The 13,840-nt window shown below is 35.0% G+C and overlaps 1 protein-coding gene across 1 annotated transcript; it reads left to right on the plus strand.

Moving 5' to 3' along the window:
- The first annotated feature begins 639 nt into the window (after positions 1–639).
- Positions 640–12,678, plus strand: kctd2 (potassium channel tetramerization domain containing 2). Its single transcript, XM_051124270.1, has 6 exons — positions 640–1,245; positions 3,194–3,302; positions 4,706–4,797; positions 5,641–5,736; positions 6,118–6,243; positions 7,763–12,678. The coding sequence occupies exons 1-6, from the start codon at positions 895–897 to the stop codon at positions 7,790–7,792; spliced, it is 804 nt and encodes a 267-aa protein (XP_050980227.1). The 5' UTR covers positions 640–894; the 3' UTR covers positions 7,793–12,678.
- Positions 12,679–13,840: the final 1,162 nt, after the last annotated feature.

Here is a 13,840-nt window from a genome sequence, read left to right on the forward strand (position 1 = left end):
CGATTTTTATTTTTGCACTCTCAGTTTCCAGATTTTCAAATAGTTGCATCTCAGCCAAATATTGTCCTATTCTAACAAACCATACAGTCTTAATTAAAAAATTACTCCTGTGACTGGTTTTGTGGTCCAGGGCCACATTTATATTTTACCTGATTTAACTTTATTTTAGTTACCAACATTTTTGTTTTTTCTTTTCATTTTTAACAATAGCAACTACTGCTGTCAAATCGATTAATCGCATCCAAAATAAAAGTTTGTGTATATATAATGTGTGTGTGCTGTGTATATTTAAATATATATATATATATATATATATATATATATAAATACCCACACATACATGTATATATTTAGGAAATAAATGTAATATGTATTTATATATAATATAAATCATATGTAAATATAGCACATATATACATGTAAATATTATAATATATAAAATAATATGTGTGTATTTATGTATACATATATCATGTAAACACAAATTTTATTTTGGATGCGATTAATCGTGATTAATCGATTCGACACTACTAACAAACAGCAACACTTTTCCCAACATTATGCTTGAAAAAAATCCACAAAATATTATTTTCCAGACTCTTATTTTGTCACATATGGATTTACCTGACCAGGAAGTGATATGTTGAGTCTCACCCATAATATTTGTAGCTTACATGGGTCGTTTGTATAAACAAAACGGATCAGTGTAGCGTTTTTGGGGAACTGTAAGCTATGTCGCCTCGCGTGCGCGTTCCTAACACACCGCAACGCTTTTGTCGTCGTTACCAGCGCGTGTAAACCCTGCCCGTTTAGCGTAACAGCGCCGTGCGGAGCGCTAAATAAAGACATTTAGTGTCTGATCAAGACGGAACTGACTGTTTGTGCTGCGAAAATATGGCAGAGTTGCACGTTGAGCCTAACGCGACTGGCATCATCGAGCAGACCGAGCATTGTGAAATCAGAGGCTCAGTGAACGTGAGACTCCCGTCGCCTACCCTGGTGATTCCGCCCCGGAGTGGCTTGTCCAGTCCAGGGGTCTCCGGCTCCAGAGCGGTGTTTGGGTTCCCTATGAAGAGCAACCCCACTTCCCCATCAACAGAAGCCACAGAGAAGCCAGGGTCTCGGTGGGTTCGGCTGAATGTCGGGGGAACCTACTTTGTCACAACCAAACAGACCCTTTGCAGGGATCCTAAATCCTTTCTGTATCGATTATGTCAGGAAGATCCAGATTTGGATTCGGATAAGGTAAGGCTCGGTTTACACCAGTAAGCATGTCAGTCTCACTGCTTTAAAACACTCATCTGTCATTTTTCATGTGTGTATAATATTACCATTTAACATGAATACATTGTGGACATATAAGGATTGTATGTATTTGCAGTGCACCCATAAGGTCCAGTTTAATCCAGTATAAAGAAATAGTTTATCCAAAACTGAATTTTTTGTCATTTACTCACCCTTACAGTCTTTATTATGTGCAACACAAAAGAAGGTATTGTGACGAGTGTTGTTAACCAAACTATTTTGGTTGCCATTGCCTTCCACTGTATGGAAATAAACACTGAGACATTTCTCAGAATATCCTCTTTTACGTTTTACAGAAGAAAGAAAGGGGGTGACTAAATGATAACAGTTTTTTTTGGTTTGTTTTTGGGTTCTTTAATTCTTTAAAGGAGAAAAAAAAAATTCCTGATAATTTACTCCATGTCATCCAAGATGTTTTTCTTCATTCGCAAAAAGAAATTAAGGTTTCTGAGGAAAACATTCCAGGATTTTTTTTTCCATATAGTGGACTTAAGTGGTGGTCAGTGGGTTGAAGGTCCAAACTGCAGCTTTAAAGTGCTCTACATGATCCCAGCCAAGGAATAAGAGTCTTATCTAACATAATGATCTGTCGTTTTCTAAGAAAAATATAAATGTATATACTATTTAACTATAAATACTCATCTTGCACTAGCTCTGCATTGCACGTCTTTGCGCATTCCGTAATCACGATGGAAAGGTCATGAGTGGTTAGTTCTTCATCTGTGTATTTCACTTCAAAAAAGGTATGGTACATAAAGAAATGTAAAGGGCGTTTGATTTTTTTTTTGCACGTTCGCTTTAACATTGGGTCGGTACTTCTGCCTACATCACGTGTGACCTTTTCAACGTGATTACGTAATGCGTGAGGTCGGGCTGGTGCAAGATGAGCATTTGTGGTTAAAAAGTATATACATTTTTATTGTTTTAAGAAAATTACATATCGTTTTGCTAGAACAAGAACCTTTATTTCTTGGCTGGGGTTGTGTAGAGTCCTTTCAAAGCACAATTTGGGCCTTCAAAGCGTTGGCCACCATTGAAGTCCACTATATGGAGAAAAATCCTGAAATGTTTTACTCAGAAACCTTAATTTCTTTGCACCTGAAGAAAGAAAGACATGAACATCTTGGATGACATGGAGGTGAGTAAATTATCAGGAACTTTTATTGTGCAAGTCAACTTATCATTTAAGACAGTAGATGGGATTGTGTAGCTGGATTCTAGATGGTCTATTTTTTTGTAATAGTAAGCTGGTTATTATCTGGTTAACCAGTTATCTTTCAATCCAGTAACCACATTGACTGGCTTAAGATGACCACCTGGTAGCTAGTTCCAAGATACCAGGCTGGACCATCCAATGACCAGCTAGAAACAAGTTAACATGTTCAGAAACCTGCTTGGCCACCTTCCAGTTTATTAGCTTGCATCAGTTGAATCTATAAACTAGATATCATGTTCCAAAACACAGCTACATACAAACCGTATTTTATAGCAGGATATACAAGTGTTATTTACAGTTCTACAGAGGATTTCCTTTCCAAAGTGTCAATTTATGTAAAAAAGAGCAACCACAGTTTAACCCCCCCAGTCATTCACTCAGTTAAAATCAACAGAGCATCACATTTTTAAAAACGCTGTTGTTGCTGCGCTAATTTATTAAAATCATTTTGTATGTACCGTTGGAGAATAAATAGACTCACAAACTGGTTTCTTGATAATCAGACACTATTTTACTCGCTGGTTGAGTGACGTTAATGGAATCAGTGGTTTGTCAAGGGGAATTCACAAACGATTCCACAATAACACCACAACAGTGATGGTGAAGCTAAATAAAAACTGAATTGCATTTGCAACAAGCAGTGTTCACGCTGCCCTTTGTCTTTTCTCACAGGATGAGACAGGAGCATATTTGATTGACAGGGATCCTACATATTTCGGACCCATTCTGAACTACTTGAGGCATGGGAAGTTGATCATCAACAAGAACCTTGCTGAGGAGGGTGAGACGATCTGGGCATGCTGCCCTCAAAAACTTCATAATGGAACAGTAATGACCTAGTTTTATTTAGAAACATCTTTTTTTGTGTGGAAAGGGACCACAGTGTACTTGCGTAAGAGATAATTTCCTACAGGACTGGTAGGATATTGAAAGACTTACAGTCTGTGTCCATACATTTTTTTTTTTTTTTGTAGTTGCAGTTTTTATTTTTTACCAAATTGAACTACTAGTAATTTATAATTTCTGATCATCGTCCTTTATTAGCATGGATGTAGTGTTAAAGTTCACCCAGAAATTAACATTTTGACATCTTTTACACTCCCTCATGTTCCAAACCTGTATTTTCTTTTTTCCTGTTAAACACAAAATAAGATATTTTGAAAAATGTCTCTGTTTTTCTGTCCATACAGTGATTCCAGTGCAAGTCATTGGAATCTAATGTTGTGACTTTATTGTATGGACAAAACCAGTTGAAAAGTACTTCAAGTTATCTTTTTTGAGTACCGTAGCTTAAAAAAAGGTCATACAGGTTTGCAACAACATGAGTAAATGATGACAGAATTTTCATTTAGTTGTGAACTATGCTTTGAAGACTATACACTGCCATTCAAAAGTTTTTTTTTTTAAGGGTTTTTAATGTTTGTTTTTTTTTAAAAAGAAGTCTTTTCTGCTCATCAAGGCTATGTTTATTTGATTAAAAATAAACAAAGTAATTTTTAATCAAAAACAGTAATGCTGTGAAATATTATTGCAATTTAAAATAGTGGTTTTCTATTTTAATAAACTTTAAAATAGAATTTATTCCTGTGATGCAAAGCTGAATTCTCAGCATCATTACTCCAGTTTTCAGTGTCACATGATCCTTCAGAAATCATTCTAATATGCTGATTTATTATCAATGTTGGAAAGTTGTGCTGCTTAATATGTATTTTTTTTTGGAACCTGTGATTTGTTAACTCTAAAAAGAACAGCATTTATTTAAAATAGTCTTTTGTAACAATACACACTACCATTCAAAGTTTGGGGTCAGTAAATATTGTACATATAATATAACACATTATTAATACCTTTATTGAGTAAGGATGTGTTAAATGAATAAAAAGTGATAGTAAAAAACTTTTTTTTTTTTTGACTGGAGTAATGATGCTGAAAATTCAGCTTTGCGTCACAGAAATAAATAGTATTTTAAAGTGTATTAAAATAGAAATGTGTTATTTTAAATTGCAATAATATTTCATAACATTACTTTTTTCTGTATTTTTGATCAAATACATTTTAAAATAAGATTTAAAAATCTTACTGATCCCAAAATTTTGAACAGCAGTGTATTTTTCCAAATATTTATTTCTGATTATAAAGCAGTTACCACATGAAAGATTGTAACTGATTCTCCGCCCTCTGCAGGTGTTCTAGAGGAAGCAGAGTTTTACAACATTGCGTCACTTGTGAGGCTGGTGAAGGAAAGAATACGAGACAATGAAAACAGAACGTCTCAGGTATGTGGGAAAACAACAGCTGGAGGAACCGAATACTTTGTGGGCTTGTTTTTGGGAACACAGCTATGCAATCAGCCAGTTTGCTAGAACTAGTGGGATTGCTTCAAGGGAATATTTCAGTGTCTAATTTCAAGCAGTCTGTGTCTAAAGGTTCATCAGAATGATAGTTCCTCGTTTGAGAACTATTTGGGAAAGGAGCCCTACAGCCTTTACTGTAGACAACACACAGACTTGTAGACATGATTTGAGAATTTGCTTCAAGGACGAGTGCAAAATGTTTTCTCAACCTCATGTTCTTTCAAACCAATATGACTTTATTTCCTCTGTAGCGCGCAATTAATGTACCGTGAAAGGGATAATTCACCCAAAAATAAAAATTAACCTATGATTTACTCCCGGAGTTATATTACAAAATGTCCTGGCTCTTCCAAGCTTTATAATAGCAGTGAATGGGTGTTGAGATTTTGAAGCAAAATAAAGTGCGTCCATCCATCATGAAAAGTACTCCACAATGCCACTCTCTTGTATACTCGTGTATGCCAATGTAAGCTAGAGATTAGAAGTGCTTTCTATGATAGATGGATGCACTTTATTGGACTTCAAAATCTCAACAACCATTTTTAAATATAACTCAAGATTGTATTTGTCTGAAAGAAGAAAGCCAAATACACCTAGGATGGCTTGAGGTTGAGTAAATCATTGGGTAATTTTCATTTTTGAGTGAACTATCTCTTTAAAGGATGTTTCCAAAAATCTGTGCATGTTCATACAATGGCTTGTCATTTTTTAGGAGTTAAGTAAGTACGTTTTAGGCCCTAATTCAGAATATTGTTGTTTTTACAGGGTCCTGTGAAGCATGTGTATCGTGTATTACAATGTCAAGAAGAGGAGCTCACTCAGATGGTTTCCACCATGTCGGACGGATGGAAGTTTGAACAGGTACGGTTCGTTTTTGCTTCACTTCCCCTGTAATAGCGGTTCTGTTGATCAGTAAAGGTGCAGATCCTTCGTCCAGAGTATTTTAGCAGTATTTTGTTGTAGCATCTTTAAACTCTTTAGACATACAGAAGACTGGATAGCCATTTTAAATCTTAACAGGTGTTTTTTTTTTTTTTTCATTACACGTGATCTTACACACAATCATGTCCCTTGTTGTTTTAAACTATGTAGATTGTATAGATTGTAGATACTGCACATGATGTCTTTGAGAAACAGAATAGGCCTATGCCTATACCTTTTTTTGGGAGTTACGTAAGCCATTACTTTTGTTGCTTATCTGTTTGCCGTGGTACAAACTTGACTCAACTTGTCTATCTCAAGCTTATAAGTATCGGCTCCTCCTATAACTATGGCAACGAGGACCAAGCCGAATTCCTGTGCGTCGTTTCCCGGGAGCTCAACAACTCTACTAACGGAATTGTTATCGAGCCCACCGAGAAGGCTAAGGTAAGATGAACGCTTTCTCAAATTACCCCAAGTAGTATAGTTTCTACAAAACAAAATATAATACTTAATATTACTGTAACTAATTTTATAGTATATAATAATAGTATTATTATTATTTTGTAGTTATATTAAAATATAATCGCAGCATTTTGACAGCAAATTGTGCAGCCCTACAAACAAGCACACCAAACCTAATTATTTTTTAATATAGCATTTTAAATTACAATTTTTTACCCAAATTGTGCAGACCTAAAAATCATAAAAAAGCCATAATAATAATAATAATAATAATAATAATGAATAGTAATAGTACATAAAACAGCAAAAAACACAGCCCTAAAAATAATAGAACAAAAATAAATAATAAACATTCATAACATAATAACTATAATAACAAATAACAACAATTTAAAATTAATATGGCTATATAATAATAATAATAATAATGTTATTATTATTATTATATAACCATATTAATATTAAATCATAGCATTTTGGCCCTACAAACAAACACACCTAACCTGATTGTATTAAAAATTTAAATTGCAGTGTTTTTGCTAAACCCCCCACCCAAAAAAAATTGTGCAGCCTTAAACATAATAAAGTCCTATTAATACAAATAAAATAAAATAATAAAAATACATAAATTAATAATAATAATAAAATAATATTAACAAATTATTATTATTATATAAAATATAATAATAATAATAATCAATAATAATAATAATAATTATTATTATTATTATTTTATAGCCATATTAATATAAAATCACAGCATTTTCGCAAGCACACTGTTTTTTTTTTTTTTTTAAATTACATTTAAATTGCAATTTTTTATATTTTTCCCCCTAAAATTGTGCAGCCCTAAAAATAATAAAGCACTATTAATAAACAAAAAAAATAAATAATAACAGTACGTAAAATAACAATAATAACAACAACAATGATAAAAGTAATAATAATAATAATTAGTAATAGTAGTAGTAGTAGTAGTAGTAGTAGTAGTATTTTATAGCCGTATTAATATATAATCATAGTATATAGTGCTATTTTTAAAGTAGCATTTTGAATTTGAATTTTTTTTTCCCCCAGTTGTTTAGCCATAATAATAATAATAGTAGTAGTACATAAAGTAACAATAATGATACTATATAAATTATATAAATAATATAATATAATTTTATTATTATTATTATTATTACTATTAGTACATTTTGTTACAAAAAATGTATTTAAAAATTAAATTAAATTATTAAATAAGGTAACATATAGTAATAATAATCATTATTTGTTGTTGTAGTAGTAGTAATAAAAAAAAATATATATATTTTATATATATATTTTATATATATATATATATATATATATATATTAAAAATAGTATATTTAAAATATTTTAATATATTTTAAAAACATTATTAATAATAAGTTATTAATGTTCCTTAACTGCCAGACTGATGAGAAAACATTTCAAAAAATTGCATTGCTCCTTATTATCATCATGTTTCCTCCACAGATCCTTCAGGAGAGGGGTTCCAGGATGTGAGGAACCTGGTGCCTGAGCCCACACAGATCTCCCATCCCTCACTTCCCTTCTCCAGCTCCTCCTCCACCATACAGCTGACTCCAACTTCATCAGCCCACCCCCTCACCTCACCCTCCCCTCCTCCCTTGTGCCTTTCCACTGTGGGGGTTTCAATCCCCCTCCTCCCTGCAGTGCTGCAGCATTAACCGATCAGCACCACCACTAACTATCACGGCTATTATTGACCAGTCAAAAACGCGTCCGAGGTCAAACCTCAGACCGTCACATTTGATGCAAGACTGCTCAGAGAGAGGATTACAGGGAAGGATACATCATTCATCCTAATGCTTATTTATGCAGACTTCATCATCATCATCCTCCTCCTCATATCCCGGTCATTATTATCATAATCTTTACAGCTGCTGGCTTGAAATGTTTTAAGGGGGTTTAGCTGCTGCATCCACATGACCATAATCTCCTCAGGACTTCCAAACGGCGTGCAAGATCGACTAGCAACCACATTAACTCACTGTAAATCATTAGCAGCCAAATTTGCATCATTTCAGCAGTCATTTCCCAAACCGAGAGCACAGCAGATGGGATGGCGCAACGGATAAAACGAAGACAGCGTTTTCTGTCTTCAAAGCGGCATGTTTTTTTCATTTCTTTTTTTTTTTTGGTATCTACCAATTTACCCGTCTGGAAAGGACCAGAGGAGAAGGGAGAACTCATACTGCCAATTGTCCGATCTGATGCCCCAAATCGCACACCCATCGCTGTGACGATGTCTCACATTTCCAAATTCGCTCCAGTTGACGTTTGTCATCCTGGATTTTAGTTTTTTGCCTTGTCGCTGTGGATATTTCAAAACAGGAAATTAAAAAAGAAATATGTGGTTTTAGGGCATGTGAGGATGATGTATATTCAAAACATATGTATTATGAAGAGGCCGAATGCAAGTCATGTAATTGTTGATATCTGTACCATAGTGGTCGTTTTTTGTGTTTATCAAAATGAGTCTCTCTATTTGATCGGGGAAGGTTTTGAATCAACCCCTAATGTTCTTTTTTTTTAAAAAAGCCTGGTCGCCGAGATGTGAAACTGTTTGTGTTTTTTCTTTGTCGATGACTGGAAAAAAAACAGGAGACTTCTTGTATAGAGGCCTACATTGTCCAGGTGGTTCAGGAGACTGTTGTTGGACAAAGTGCCCACAAGTTTTGAGTCAGGGCAAAACTGCATAAGTGGCTCTTTGTTGCTTTTTTGACACTTTTCTGACATTTTAAAATTCTTCCCGTAACATTTCGGCTGTATAACGCATTTTTGTTTAAAGTCTGATCACGTCAGTGGAATGTTTTTGAATGTAAAGGGCTCCATTTATTATGGAACGTTCTTGCCGTTTCTTTTTTAATTTCAAAAACTAATATCATTTCAGGTTAATCATTTTACGTTTGCTTCATTTTAAAGGGTTAGTTCAATATGAAAATAATGAAAATTCTATCATTAATTACTCGCCCTCTTGTTGTTCCAAACCTGTAAGACCTCCGCTCATCTTCAGAACACAAATTAAGATATTTTTGTTGAAATCCAGGAGCTCCTACCACGGCTGTTTTCCCATGGATTTGGGTTTTTTTAACTGCTGCGGGTTGTTTCATTAACTTACAGTGTAAGTTATGGGCTAGTTTTGAGTCGGCGGATTTTGCTGTGGAAACCTGGCAGCCCTGTACCACGGTCAACCTTGTGTTGCGTGTTTTCATGTGTGGTTTCATTAGTGACGGAGAAATAAGCGGTGTGTCATTTTAAAGTTTTATATGTACAGTCTTCATCTTCAGAACACAAATTAAGAAATTTTTTATGAAATCCAGGAGTTTTTGTGCCCCTCCATAGACAACAAGGGTCCTACCACGGCAATGTTGCCAAGTCTGCGTTTTTCCCACGGAATTGGGCTTTTTTTTTTTTTTTTAACACTGTTGCTGTGGGTTGTTTTTCATGTCTGCAGGTTGAAGCAACCCCGATAATATAATGTTTATCCCCTGCAATGGTAATTTTACCAGGGGAACCCTGGCAAAAAGCGTGTTTTTTTTACGCGTTTTACCGTGGTACCTCCTTTGAAATGCGATTGGGCTACTTTTGAATAGCAATTGTGTGGTTTCACTAACTTACAGTGACTGAGAAATGAGTGGTGTGTCATCTTAAAGTTTTATATATTAAATCTCCACCGGAGCCGCTCCCATCAGTTTTGTGTTCTGTGCGTGACTGAAATGCTCCGCTTTCCACCCAAATATAAAAGCTACTGTCGGTCAATGAATTCGTGGGTCGAATGGACTCTTGTCGTGCCAGAAAGTGATTAGACTTTCAGTTTTATGGTTGTCTTTGATATTACTTTGGCCACTGTTGCGATGGTTACTGGTAAGGAACACTAGCTTGACTCCCATTGCACGTTCATACATGCATTCGTATTCGAAACACTACCAGTGTTGCCAAATTGGCTACTTTAACAATGTTGCCGTGGGTTGCTTTTGATGTCCGCGGGTTGAATCGACCCCAATAAAGGTCATATTTAGCCCTTGAAATGCAAATTTACTATGGGAACCCCAACAAAAATGTATTTTTAATGGGGGGGAACCCCCTCAAAACGCAATTAGGCTAGTTTTGAGTAGCAATTGTGCTGGTTTTGTTGCAAAAACCTGGCAACCCTGGACGCTACTGTAAAACGCTGTGTGAACGGGACATTTTGAGACATTTTGATCATTGTGGCCGAACAACGTTATTCAACAGTTTTCCTCCGCGTCATGGTTTTATTATAGTAAAAGTGTAGTAACCATGTTTTTTGGCGTATTGATTACCGTTTGTAAAATACAATGGTTAAATTATGGTTAGAATACAAAAACCATGGTAAATTTGTAGTTGCCATGGTTAAAGTATAGTAACCATGGTTAATTTTTGCAGGGGGTGTCCTGACCGTGGTAAGACTTGTTGTTTATGGAGGGTCAGAAAGCTCTCGGATTTCATCAAAAATATCTTAATTTGTGTTTTGAAGATAAACAAAGGTCCTATGGGTTTGAAACTACATGAGGGATATTAATTAATAACATGATTTTCCCTTTAACATTGAAGCTTTGTCTTTGAAACCAGTTGCCCTTGTTGTTTAACCCAATCCTGCAGCAGATAAACTTGATCTCCTGTTTGATCTCCTGTATTTTTAATAATTACATTGTGGTTTCTCTGAATCTACTGTGACTTCATCACAAACTGTCAGTATTTGAATGGTATCCAGGCTGTATTTTGGTTTCTTCATATCTATTGATGAAATATTGTTGAATCTAGGGGTCTAAGGTGGCATCATGTGCGTGGACTTTAGGTGACGTTGTTATGATCTGCAGTGTTTTAAAGTATTGTCTCTTTCGCTCTAAACACATTTAAGGATTTTTACCTCTTTATCGCACTAAACTCATGTCCTTTGGTTTATCATATCAAGAAGGTAAAGTACTTGAGTTTGTGAGCTACTTTGTGGTTGTTGGCTTTGTGTTAATGTTTTTCCCCCTCCTGGAGAGAGTTTATTTGTTCAGCCCCAATTATTAGTCATTGAAGCTTTCTCACAGGAACCTATTGTTTGAATAGGTTTCAGGTCTGGTTTCTAAGAAAAATCCTGGGTTCAAATCCGCCTCTCTCCGTCCCAGTTGTTTGTCTAGTGTTGTGCCTTTGACCTGTCGTGCCCTGCGTGTCTTCACTCCTAGATTGCTCTTCTTTAAATACAGAAATGGTGTTTATTTCATGTTTGTTTTGACTAAATCAGTTCTGTTCCTTGACTCAGATACTGACTGTGCCCATTTCCCTTCAGTTTGTTGTTGTTCTTGTTTCAGTGGTTCATCTGTATTTAGCCTTATGCACTTTTTGTTTTGCACCTACCTACATAATATGGATTTTCTTTTAAGGCTTTGTTCTATTTTTAGCGTCAAACCCCATGTGAGGCATATGAAAATGTCATGAGCAGTCTCTAGTTTTAAAATGGTTTAGGAGACTGATATCAGTGTCACATTGACTGCTAATGCTTTAAGCACTTGAGATTGTGAGACTTCTGTTTGTCTCCTTTTCCTTAGTATCTACCATTTTTCTTTAGGTCTTGTAGCCCTTGTTGTTTAAGCTCAAACAAAAAGATATATAGATAAAGATATTTTCTTTGTGAAAAAAGATATGCTATTCGAAAAAAAAAGGAGGTTGGCGTTTTGGAATGCCAACTTGGAAGCATGCAATTTGTTGAGTTGAGTATATAATGTTATATGCTGGGATGTTGTCATTGTGAAGGTGAATTGGTGCATGGACGGTTGACAGATGGTATTAATATTAACTGAAAGAAAAACCTGGCCCTGTTTTAACTGTTCTGTACAGAAATTGATAAAATCAAACACAGTACTACTGGAAAAAAACTTGCTTGCTGAGGCTAAATATGCTTATGCAACACCCCATGTATCTGATAAAAAATATAGCTTTCAACCAATGTTTTCGAGCTGGCCAAAAGTGCAGACCTCTGTCATAACTTCCTCAGATAAAAGTTAAAAACAAGGTCCATGTTTAACATAAGAGTTGTTTTTTGCCATAATAGTTAGTCAACACCTGCATGCTTTAATATACAGTACACATGCATTTAACGTGCTAAAACCTGCTCTTTCATCAGATGTTTTGGGTGTATTGCATTGTCAACAGTATTGATGTAAAGTGTCAAATATGTCACTAGGTTATGGAGATTGTGGAGCTAAGTGTTCTGGAAATGAATAGTCTTGATCAGACTGTCCTTTTCATTTTTTTTAATTTCATTTTTAAAGTTTGTCTTCTGATGCAGTTTCTTGCAATGTACAGATTGCAAAATGATAATGTATGATTTTTATCATAAAATGTGTTTGTGTTTCAGACTTGTGGCGTGCTTATTTTGTTTACAGTGTTTTACGTTAGAACTTTGTTTATATGTATTCTGTTTAAAAAATGTAAAACCATTAAAAACATTTTGACATTAAAAAATGTGAGATTGCGCTCACAACAGTCGTTTTTGGACTGCTACATATTTTAGAGCCTATTGAACTATTAACCATTGAAATGTTTGGTTATTTGCCCTGCTAGGAAATCATAATTATACAGTTTCATTAGTGTGGGAACCTTTTTAATTGAATTGAAGGCATCCACCTTTTTCTTCAGTGTGAAAGTAAGCCTATGGGTGAGACTTCCAGTTCATTATCCAAATTATCTTAGGGTTTACACCGTTACCTGGATGCGCAGATGTAAACAACAGCATGGACTGCACGGTTAATGTACTACTGAATATGTTGTTCTGCTAATTTATGCTGTCTAAACCACGGAAAAAGTGTGTGGAAGCTGCTAAATCGTATAAAGAAGAAATCTGTGAGCAGGAAAGGGTGCAAAAATATGACAAACTAAAGTTAATAGGTGGTAAAGATACATACGAGCAGTGTTAATTAAGATATTTGCCTAATATTTCACCAACCTGACTGGAAATGATAAGAACAAACACGGATGTTGTCGAGATTCTTGCCTTGGAAATCCTGGTTTAGTTTGGCCAACCACAAACACCTTTTGTTCCTCAGTTTTTTTGCACTTTTCTCCTTGATTTGTTACTTTTGCCAGTCTATACTACTGCGATGTTTTTCCCGGTCCAACCGATTAGTACAGACCAAAACTTGGCAATAATTACCCATGTTCAGCAGCAATTAATCAGCTAAATCTACAAGTTTCATTCAGTTCAGTGGCACCGTTTATGCTCAGTGCTGCCAAAATGGCCGATTGAAGACGTGACGTAAAAACACTCCATATGGAAATAACCTTAAGAATAACAATGTGAAGTAAAAGGTAAAACTGTTTACACTACAAACCAGTGTGTTCATAATTAAAATTCATTAAAATGTCATATTAAAACCAATTTGCAATATCAAGCAGCAAAAACAGCTGTTTTGTACAACTAAAAATAGACGCGGATGAAACCAGAGGTCTGACCCATAAAATTTACAAATGACCGCACTCGCTCTTACGAGAAAAAAAAAAAAAAATGAATAAGTGACCCAT

The sequence above is a fragment of the Labeo rohita genome, chromosome 12 (genome assembly GCF_022985175.1).
Source record: "Labeo rohita strain BAU-BD-2019 chromosome 12, IGBB_LRoh.1.0, whole genome shotgun sequence".
Taxonomy (NCBI): domain Eukaryota; kingdom Metazoa; phylum Chordata; class Actinopteri; order Cypriniformes; family Cyprinidae; genus Labeo; species Labeo rohita.